General features: G+C 37.4%; 1 protein-coding gene across 3 annotated transcripts in view; it reads right to left on the bottom strand.

Annotated features, from left to right (window-relative positions):
* Nucleotides 1–1,807: 1,807 nt before the first annotated feature.
* MAEA (macrophage erythroblast attacher, E3 ubiquitin ligase) overlaps nucleotides 1,808–10,912 on the bottom strand; it is a 48,008-nt gene continuing 38,903 nt past the window's right edge. For all 3 annotated transcript variants that reach the window (XM_083861214.1, XM_083861215.1, XM_083861216.1), the window contains 4 exons: nucleotides 5,535–5,643; nucleotides 3,464–3,597; nucleotides 2,559–2,754; nucleotides 1,808–2,156 (listed from right to left, as the gene is read on the bottom strand). In XM_083861214.1, the coding sequence (XP_083717340.1) occupies nucleotides 2,061–2,156; nucleotides 2,559–2,754; nucleotides 3,464–3,597; nucleotides 5,535–5,643 (535 nt within the window). In that variant the 3' untranslated portion in view covers nucleotides 1,808–2,060. The remainder of the gene's footprint in view (nucleotides 2,157–2,558; nucleotides 2,755–3,463; nucleotides 3,598–5,534; nucleotides 5,644–10,912) is intronic.

Here is a 10,912-nt window from a genome sequence, read left to right as displayed (position 1 = left end):
CTGCTCCTCAGGGTGACATCCTCTCCCCCTCTGAGCTGAGGGTGCTCCAACTCTTGCCCCAGAAGGAAGAGAGCAGTTACTGCATAACTGATAGCAAATTACTCCAATTACTAATGCAAGTTCTCTTAGTATCTGCCTCCACCTACTCTTGGTACATTGCATTTATTCTAAAAAATCATTCAATCTGCCATTTCAGAAAATGCCCAGAGAACAGACCCTTCCCTTCCAGCAGTGAGTGCAGCACTGGCTGTGCCAGGCTGGCAGCACTGCAGTGGTCCAGACACACCTGCTCTGAAGCATCAATAACTGATGCCTACTGAAAATAGAACCTTTTCAGACACACCTCCCTGGAAATCCCATGTATTTACAGTTTCACAGTGGTTAGTACCAGCAGCTTAGCAATATCTGTGACCTTTAAGTGTTGAACATGAAAAGAAGTTGTGGTCCTTTGTCTGTGCTTTGTCAGCATTCTTTAAAGCATGAAAAACCCACACCTAACATCGCCCACAACATTTTATTAACAGGAAGGCTCTGGGACATGAGGCAGTCTTCTAGGAAGAGACAGAAAAAACCCTGGACTATATTGTTCCCATATGAAAAGTTTAAACCAAAAATACTCATTTGACTGAAATGCTCTGAAGAATGACATTTATGGTTGCTGTGTGGCATTTTTTTGGTTTGCTGGGGTATTTTCAGGGGTTTTTGGTTTGGTCTTCAGTATGTGTTTGTGTTGTTAGTTTTCTTCTTTTTCTTTTATATCTTGCAGAACACTGAAAACCAACACTTGGAAGTTACATTTCTTTTAAGAGAGGCCACTCTTAAATTCTTAGGTTTTTTTACATTTAAACACAAAACAGCTTTCTAATTTTATATAATCAAGAAATGGAAAACAATTTTTATTAACATGTCTTACATTTACAATCTTTTATTAGCTAATCAACATCAACATGCAAAAATAAGCGCTAAATACAAACCTCTACAATATGGTTTTGTTTAAACTACAATGGTTTAATTCTTTTGAAAAGTCATAAGGATGTGTTCTGCAGTTGTTAAAATTGAACTATTAGTTTCAGTAATGAATACTATTTAGACCCTAAAATTATGTAATCATCCTGCAAGGCATCTTCAGAAACTTCGCCCAACACTTAAGAATACCAGCTCATTGTCATGTGAGTACATTCTCAAAGCAAGAAATAAGGCAGTAGCACTAATGATTTCATATTGAACCCTATGCACATAACTAATAACTTTAGAAGGACTTTAACACTATGGTAGACTGGAAAAAGAACATTTAAACAAGCATTGGATTTTGCCTGAAATGTTCTCGGTTCTTCTTGATACTTATGCAACCTCCTTAAAATATTTGGGTTTGGAAAAAGACTTCATACTCCTTCAAACCAGTCCCTATCTGATCCTCCAGAGAAGCCACCTCGTGTCAAAGACATAAAAATATCTTCCCATGGAAATAAGTTACATCATTCATGTTCAGGATTACTTCACCGGAGGATCATAAAGAAGGCAAAGAGGAGCTTAAAGGAGAACACGTTGGTAGTACTGATATCTTTGATAACAAAAGGGTCTTGGACAATTGTGAAAAAGAGGGAAGAAAAATGGATTTCATTTCAAATCTGTTGTAACTTTTCCCCCAGTGCAAGTGTCCATCTTTAAAGAAAGCTATCCTTTAGAAGATGAAAGTACTTTTCTTTGAGAAGAGTCCAATTTTTGACCTTAAGTTACAAAACCTTAACAATCAAAATTTGTTTTTGCGTTTTTTATTCAAGTACAAACTTAAGTCATAATTCCTCTCTTCTTTTTTTTTTTCTCTTTTTTTTCTATTTTTTTCCTTTTTTTTTTTTTTTTTTTTTTAATTTCCTTTCAAGAGTGTTTATTGTTGCTCATTGATCTTTGGTCGCAAGAAACAATAATGCCACCGACAGGTCTGCTCCCCAAGGTGGCAGCTTTTGCTTCTTTGCCACACATTAAGGCCCCCCCCTTTACAGGGTCTGCCAAGATACACTGTGTCAGAATTCCAGCGGCACTTCATCGTGTGTTTTACAGACCTACATGATGTAGACTTTCTCAGCTTGTGAGAAGTTGAAGACTTCTTTGGTTCTTGGGCAAATTACTTTGTCGTCTTGACGAATAGAAAGCAGAGACTGAAAAAGAGTGAAACCAAAAGATAATATTTGCAACAGTAATTCAAAGCATTATTGAACTGTTTAGGAAATGAACTTGTAATTTAAAAAAATGTTGTGGTCTGAGGTCAAAACGTCTTTGCCCCCAGAAGTTACTTATTCTACATTATTGCTCTCTGGAGGGAAAGATTTCCAATGCCATTTGATCTCGTGTTATAAATTCACATAGTTAGATATGTGACCATTAATATGTCTTCATTAAGACCAATTTAAGCAGCTAAATATACAGTCCTTAAAAAAACATTACTGAAAGAAGTATTTTTCTAGCTTTTGACTGAGTATATTAGCTCTTATTCTGATCTAGCAAGTTATTCTAACCGCTGCTATTTTAGCCTTCAGCAAGTCATTGACTGCAACACTTACATTGTATCCATAGACATATCCATTTGGTAACATCATCGGAGGATTATTTTCGTTCATTACATCCCCCGAAATCTTGCAGACTAGTCGGGAGTTGGCACAATGTGCCATCGGCAGGGGCTGAGCCAGCTTGTTCAGGGATTTGCTACACACAGGGCAGTCGGGGTTTTTTGAGCTCCCATCCTCTTTATAACACTGTCTGTTAACAGCAAGTTAGGGAACAATCGCCACAATGGAACCATAATTAGCTCCCCATTGTATGGGAAACCTTCGAATTGTAAGATCGTCAGCTGTGCCAACAGAGCCCAGGTGACAGAATGCACAGAACATTAAATTCAAGTTCAATGTCTACACAAAAGAATCAAGGGCTTGCTCTGTTTCAAGGAACAAGAGTGAGCAGAAGGTGTCTATGGCAGCCTGCACAGGTAAAGCTTCTGAGGTGCAGCACTCCAGCCCTTCTCCAGCACAACACAGTGTGCAGCAAACCCAACGAAGTTTCAAAAGATGCAGCTGTTTTTGAATATTCACATAAACACAAATTTACCTGCCAGGTTTTAAGTGCTTTAAAACCAGTAATTGTGACCCAGCTCACTAACCCTTGAAGGCATATTCACTAATTTCGGACATGAAGAGACAGCCAAACTAAACACAATGTTACATCTTACCTTAAAATTTTTGTTTGGGCATGCCTTTTTTTTTTTTTTTTTTTTTTTAACCATAATGCTATTTATCATAATCTCTCCTTAATTTAATACTGACCAATTTATACTTCATGTGAACAACTCATGAACAAAAATATTGAACTGTCAACATTTCTTATTTGAGCTCTCTGAAAAGCATCCATACGCCAAAAATAAACCCCCGCAAGGCTTTCTTTCACTCGCAGAAATATCTGCATTAAAGGATACGGTGTTTTTATAGCTGAAAGGCCTGCCTGGAGTGTTATAGTAAAAACAGAATTGTTTCCCAGCTGATGTAGTCTGTAGTTATCATATCTAAACTGTTGGATCAGCATTCTCCATCGAGCAGGGTCCAAGAGATCCTGTTAAAAAACAACACAACTATAAGTTGATTTCAATCTAATTGTTCCAGAGGACAAAAGCCTGGGAGTGGCAAATTGTACAAAACTAACTCGAGCAAGACCATCACAAAACAGAAGTGGACACCCCAATGCGAAGTGTATAAAAAGTACTTTTTAACACTACTTTATTATAATCAAGTATTATTTAAAATAGCTGGAGCAATATTCAATCTCCATCATCTACCAAATGTTCTAATCAAGGTATGTAAAACCTGGTGAGGTTCCTTCTTCCATTTAGTTTCCTAGAATGCTGGACTACTTAGGAAACAACATTAGTTGTTAGGGCAGATGAGGACATGGTTTAGTGATGGTTCTGGATTGATGGTTGGACTGGATGATCTCAGAGACCTTTTCCAACCTTAACAATTCAGTGATTCTACTGTTCAAGGCCAGGTTAGATTGAGCTCCAAGAAATCTGGTGTGACAGTAATGTTCAAGGGATATCAAAAGAAAATAGCTAGTTTTGCCACAATGGTAAATATTTTCCTTTAATTCCTGAAAGGAAAAGCTGGAGAAAGTTCTATTCATTGGTTACAGAAGACACTTCTTTCCTTGAATTAATAAAAATCAGTTGGTTAGAAAAATGAACTCGCAAACTTCGTCAAATATTTAAAAAGAATTTACTTAAGGCATTTTAGGAAGCCATTTATGCACAGAACTCATAGTCAAGATATTAAAGGTAACTCCAAACAACCACATGCTGTGATTGTGTTGAACTAGATAATTATTAGAGAATTCAAAACTTCTATAAACTACAATGTTTTAAGTCATATCCAAAAATATCAGGGAATTTGTTCTCATCGTACGGTTGTATGTGAAACATTCCTAGCTTTTTCACCTTGCTCTCTCTCATTGAAACACTTCATCCAAACCAGCCCTTAGAATAAAATATGGGATTTTTACTTCCTGCCTATTTCTTTCTAACTACTAAAATAATGATAAGCTCTATCTTACACCCACAGTCTTCTAACACATCTATCATTTATACTCATAATTTAGATCAAATCTAGCATGTAAAATACCAGCACCCTTCTAAGACTGAGATGAGCAAAGAAATTCGTATCAATTCTGTGGGCTGTTTGTGTCAGGGGTTTTTTTTGTGTGCTTTTTTTGTTAAACCATGATTTCATCATCATGTTTAGAAAACGTGTTTATACTGGCACTGTCGCATATTGGCTTGGCATTTCATGGAATTCTTGTCTTACTTTGACAACTCAACTCTTCTCTATCTTCTGCCTCCAAAGCCAAGTTAAAAAGAAGTGAATTAGCACATGACTACAGAACTCAGTCTGTAGAAAACAGCAGCTACCTATGAACTTTGTTTGATCTAAATTTAGATGTAGATATTACCACTAATATCTACATTGATTTGCATAATCCAAATAAATGAAAACTTATTACTGCTTTCACATCATTCAAACCAACCTTCCTTTCTTCATCCCAACCACTGCAACAACAGTAATGTGAGAAGTAGAATTAAGAACAGCTGATGTATTAAAGCCACAGTTTTGTATGTTGAACAAGACATTTTTTTCCTTTTGTACTTCCCCATCTTCTGCCTCTTGCTGTATATTTAATTATTGTGCTTCCAGCCCTACAGCTCTCTAATGGTGTGTTTATGGTAAGCCTAGCTCAGTGTGAATCCTTGTTACTATTGCAGTCCAACTGAAACAATACAAATACTTTATATAACACAAATACAATATAAATACTCTTCTGGATTAACCTACAAGGACTAGTTACTAAAAATAAGAACTCTTACAAAGGTGGAAGTTAGGAAGTAAAAGTTAAAAAAACCCCCACATTTATTTTGATATTATCAATGCATTTTCCTGTGCTGAAAAAAGAACTGAAACATCTGTTTTAATATTGTGTTGTACACTGAATGTCAATGTTACCTTATAGGGAGAGATATGAGTGTCTGAAGGAAAGGCCAACATTCCCATCACCTGTCGAACCTCATCCAGCTGGCTGCCCTCAGCCTGACTGAAGTGCTTTCTTGCATGTCTGAAACAGAGAATTGATACTTTATTAGACAGCCTTGTTTCTAAATCAAGTCAATTGACTTAATTATGGAAGATTTTGGAGAAAACCTCTAGATTCTGCTCTCAATACATGAACTCCAGGAGTGCTCTATGTACATCCAAAGAATTTGAAAAAAACACATCCTGCAAATGGGAATGCAAGAGTGACTAAGGATTAGCATTTTTATACTGTAATTTCTTAGAAACCAGAATCTTTGTACTGCAGTGTGAAGTCTTGCCTCACATAGAACTAAAACAACCATGATTATTAGAAGAAATATCTCTGCTCGTGGAGGCTCAGTGTATGACACTGCTCTGGCACACACTCACAAGTGAGATAAATGCAGTGTGAAAATCAGCTGCTCCAGACCCATTACACATCAAGAGTGTTCAAGCATCTGCTTTGTTTATACTGACAGCTGGGGCAATGTTTATTTCGAATAAATGATTTTCTGGGGGCAGGGGTATAGGCTGAAGACAATATCATTTTCCATGCAGACTACCAGAAATTTTAGGGCAATATAATAGAAAACACCTTGTTAAGAGCACTTTTTTTTTAGCCAGGAAAATAAAAAAAATTAATGAGAACTTTAACTTTTTCTACTTTAACACATACAGATTTTAGGGGATACCTGCATGACTGAAAGCTTGGGTATTTGGAAGAAGTGACAGAACTACCTGAAAACGTATTTAAATCAAAAATACAAACTTCCATATTTTCCAGGAAATAGTAAGAAACCACAAAATTATTACCAGATTATGAGGATATTTAACTACTTTAAAACCCTATATGAAAGTTTCCCTAGTCTAGTCTTCCCAAGATCAGTAATTCTCAAGTTGGAGTGCAAGTGTACAGGAAGACCCTTCAGCCTTTAAAATGGATGATTAGTTCAGCATTTCTGCTAAAAGCTCCTGTTTTCAGTGGTGCACAGATGTAGCACAGCAGGCTAGGTATGGAACCAGCATTATACCGAATTTTTGGCATTGCACAAGTGTAGGAAAATTTTCCCGACGCTGTAACCCCTGAGCAGTTTGTATTATGGGGAAGGTACCAAGTCATCTCTCAAGTCCTCTACTAAGAGTTTGCTCTTTTGTAACTTTAGAAGAGTCTTTTATTAATTCCTAAATTACTTTTAGGAATAGACAGTATTTTCAAAATGCCCATTTCATGGCTTGAATAAGAAAAACTAGGCAAGCTTGTTTGGGGTTTTTTTTTCCAATTCTGAATTTGACTACTACACTGAGGTCATCAATACCATGAGAAAGTCTCTTCAGCAGTGTTTCAGTACTCCTACTTCCTCTCCCACCCAAGCCAGGAAGCAATGGAAGTTATGTAGGACAGAATGTTTCCACCCAATTTCCTATGCTGGGTGAGCAATTTGGGAATGTAAACATTGCTCTCCAGGTGATTACTGTTATGAGGGCAGAAGCACAAATCCCCTGGCCTTAGAGAGGAGATAGCCTGGAAACACTGGAAGAAAGCTAAAATAAAGGTGGAGAGCTTTGAAAACAAAGATTAGGCAAACAAAAAAATTCACACCTACCAGCTGAGATAAATTACTATCTGTGCATGCATGAGAGAAAAGAGGGGGAAAATTCTTCTCAAAAGAACTGATTAGAGTGCAGTTGTGTTCCGTGATGGTAACACAGAAATGACACTCCAGTTTGCACCAGCCTGGTTAGTGCTGAGGGTCTCCTCCCTGCCAGGCCATCAGCCTTCCATCACTTGCAGAGTACTGAACACACTGGGATGTGGTGGCTGGTTTAGATTCAACCAGAATGAGTTAGGTTTTCCAAAATGACCTTGTGTTAGTTAGTCTTTATCTCCTGACTTTCCCTCTCTCCTGTATTCTTAAAAAAAGTAAAAGGTTTCCCCCAAGGTCTGCCTGCTATGGCTGAACTTCATCCACTGAGAAATTAAAATGGAGCAAGATATCGTTCATAGCACTCAAGTCTTTTTTAGATTGGGAAGCACACACATTACTGTAAGTTACTTGGGAATGCAAGTGAAATAACACCTTATTTGCCCTCATAATGCTATTTACCCCTTTCCTTGTCATTCAGCCATTTCCATCTCTGTGCAAGTGTTGTTATGCTCCTGGAGGTCTCTGAACATTGCAATGCTTAATTGCAAATTTTTTATCACCATTAGCACATACAAGTCTCTATAGCTAAGGCAGGGGGCTAAATTTTTCAAGAAAATATTTTTTAAATCCTAACAATAGACCATCCCTGAAGCCACTGTTTCCTGTGACAGATCTAAGTAATAGGTAGGAAAAAAAATCTTGTTTCTTGAATCCCAGAATGATTCTGTAAACTCTGCAAGGACAAATTCCATAATCTTTTGTGTGTCCCTCCAGCCCACACAGGTAGAGCTGACATACTGTACTTGACAAATATTTACAAAGACTTGAAGACCTACAGTTCACTAAGGGCACATTAAATTACAAAAGGATCCACATTTGCAATGTCCAGTTTATACATCTACACATGCCTGAATATAAAAATGAACATCCTTATTGGGCAGTGGCAATGACTAAACACAAATATAAGATGTTATCAAGAAAGGACTTTTGCTACTCAGTTTTTCAGCCAATGTCTGAATGCCTTTGTCTGAGACCCTTATGACAACCAACAGAATTGATAGTCAAAGTGCTCAAAAGTTTTATTATTTTTATACCCAACCAAAAAAATAAAATGTTCATTCATCCTTGTAGGAAGGAAGTTGACTAAAGTGATAGACTTGTAGCCATTTTGTCCTAACTTTGCCCACCATCAGCTATTATTTACTCCTTTTTGTCCTTTGTATCCCCAGAACAAGAAGTGCACATCATGCTTTGTCAAGCTTTTAGCTGAGAACTTTGTGTATCTCTGGCATTGCATAAGAGCAAAATATCAAAATGCTGTCAAATTTCCAAGAATGAATTTAATGAGAGCTCCTAAAGTGAAATTGGTGTCATCAGTAATTCATTGTAACTTTAGTAGGTACAAATTTGACAAAAAAAAAAAAAAAAGCAAACCTAGAGATGTAGAGTTTAATGACACTAAGCAAAAAACTTTCTGTTATATTTAAGGTTAAGAGATTTACTCTTTGTATTCAAGAACAATTTTAACATTCTTGAAACTTGCACTTTCAAGGCTACTCTGATAAGGTACCTTAGAGGAAAGTCTGTTTGTACTCATTCTAAAAAGCTACACAAATTCAAACACTTATTTAATAAGGTGGATAATTTTAAAGTTCACATCAATTTTAATGTAAAAGCAATGTCACTTCAGAGGTTCTCAGCAGGCAGCAAAAGCTTTCAAACTTATTTAAACACCAGCTGCGTTTCAACAAAATGTCAGTTCCCCCAGTTCCACTCATACAGGAAACTCCTTGGTAAACAGCCTCTTTCTCTGCTTTCTAATGGATGCCTGACCTATTTATTGCACCACAGACACAATACTCAAAGACTTCTGCAGTAGGCACTTAAAAAAAGCAAGCTAATAAAACCACAAGTTGCAAGGGTTTGCTGGAAGCAATGAAATTTATGCCACGCCTCCCCAAAATGTATTCCCTTATTCAATATTATTTATTTTGAATCAAAGTAGAATGCAATGGTAAAAACTTACACTTTTAAAGCCACATTATTAAAAGGAAGCATTGAGATGCTGAAGTCTGAATGTACAAAATAATCGAAACTCATCCTGCTAAAAGGGAGTTGAGATATAGAAAGACTTCACAGCTCCTTTTCCTTTTACAGGTGGTTATGAAGTTAAAGCAGCACTGCCATGACTGGCAACTTATAATTGCCAAGTATAAAATGCATGTCAATCCTGAATTTCAGCAGGTATATGGAATATACACACTTCACCCCAACAAGACTCAATATGGATGCCTTGTTTGCCATTAGAGACAGGAGCTCTAAGCTGTAAGTCTCAGACAGGTTATTTCACACAAAACATGCTGTGTCCTCTTGAGGGCTGACAGCTTGCAAATTTTACCACTTCTGATGTGGAAAAGGGATGAGAGGGAAACAAATATCCAGTAACAATAAAACACAGAAGGACCTTATCTGCTTTGTCCCAGTTCTCAGCCTCTTTCCTTATTCCAGCTCTGTGCCTGCCCTCTGGTTTCCAAGCTACATAAGGAAGCTGTAGCTCAAAGAAAATAGTTTTTAGAGCATGGACTACTCATTGTTAAAGATGCATGACTGCACACTTGGCAAAGAAACAAACTGAGAATAAAGCTAAAGGCACAGTATTCATCTGGTATAAAGAGCACCATGGGCTTCAGAAGACAGATAATGGAGTTGAGTCCCTTTCATCCTTTTCTTAAGTACTTGACAACTCCTTAGGATTTGATAAGTCTATCAAAGGGTAAGTGCGCATATCTAAATGCTAGCTTGTAGGGTTTGTTTTTAATTATGTTTGGTATTAATTATTAACATTAAAATTAGCTGGAATTTATCAGATTGCACATTTGCATTGGCTGGGATGAGAGCAAAAATGATTTAAGTGCAAGTAGGGCAAAGTAGGAATGATATTAGCTCAAAGCAAGCCACGCATCTGAATGAAATTAGAAATAAAACCTGAAAATAACCCTAAAACTTTGCCCTGCAGGAAAGCATCTCCATCTAGATCTGGGAATATGCTTGAATGTTTTCAGTCTGTGCATACTTTACGATGATTTTCTGTACCTCTGTGCTGCTCTGGCCAAAAAAATCCGCTCTGCACAAATACAAATTTCAGTTTCTGAAGTACCTAGTTTGGGTTCAAAGGCAGCAGAACTTGCAACTTCCTTAACACAGAAATATGTGGCAACAATGTCCTCATCAGGATGTTCTCACCAGCAAAGCTTCATGTTGGGCCATGAACTTCTCACCTCTCTTTAGGTTTAAATATTCTTACGAAACAGCCTGCTGAGAGTTCTCCCTCCCTTGTGCCCACGTAAGCTCCAGTAGCTCTGCCACCTGCACCGTACTTTGGTGCTGGCAAGGTCACTGCTTATCAAATTATCAATGCATTTCTTTGTCCCAGTATCAAAATTCTTTCAGCAGGACTAGTTTCCTGTGTTATCCTGGAACATTATTCCACCTTAAATCAGGACCATTAACTCAGATGTATAAATTGCTTAATGTGCTGGTATGAAAAGTATTGTCAGAAAAACTCTCTTGTGGGTTGAAGTCAGGCAGTGCTGAGGTGTGACTGCACTTCTGTTACTGATTCACAACCCCACTGGGCATTGTTACTTTTTCTCTGTAGTCCCTGCT

The sequence above is a fragment of the Zosterops lateralis genome (assembly GCF_965231275.1).
Source record: "Zosterops lateralis genome assembly, chromosome: 5".
Classification (NCBI taxonomy): Eukaryota; Metazoa; Chordata; class Aves; order Passeriformes; family Zosteropidae; genus Zosterops; species Zosterops lateralis.
This window is presented reverse-complemented; position numbering and strand designations above follow the sequence as displayed.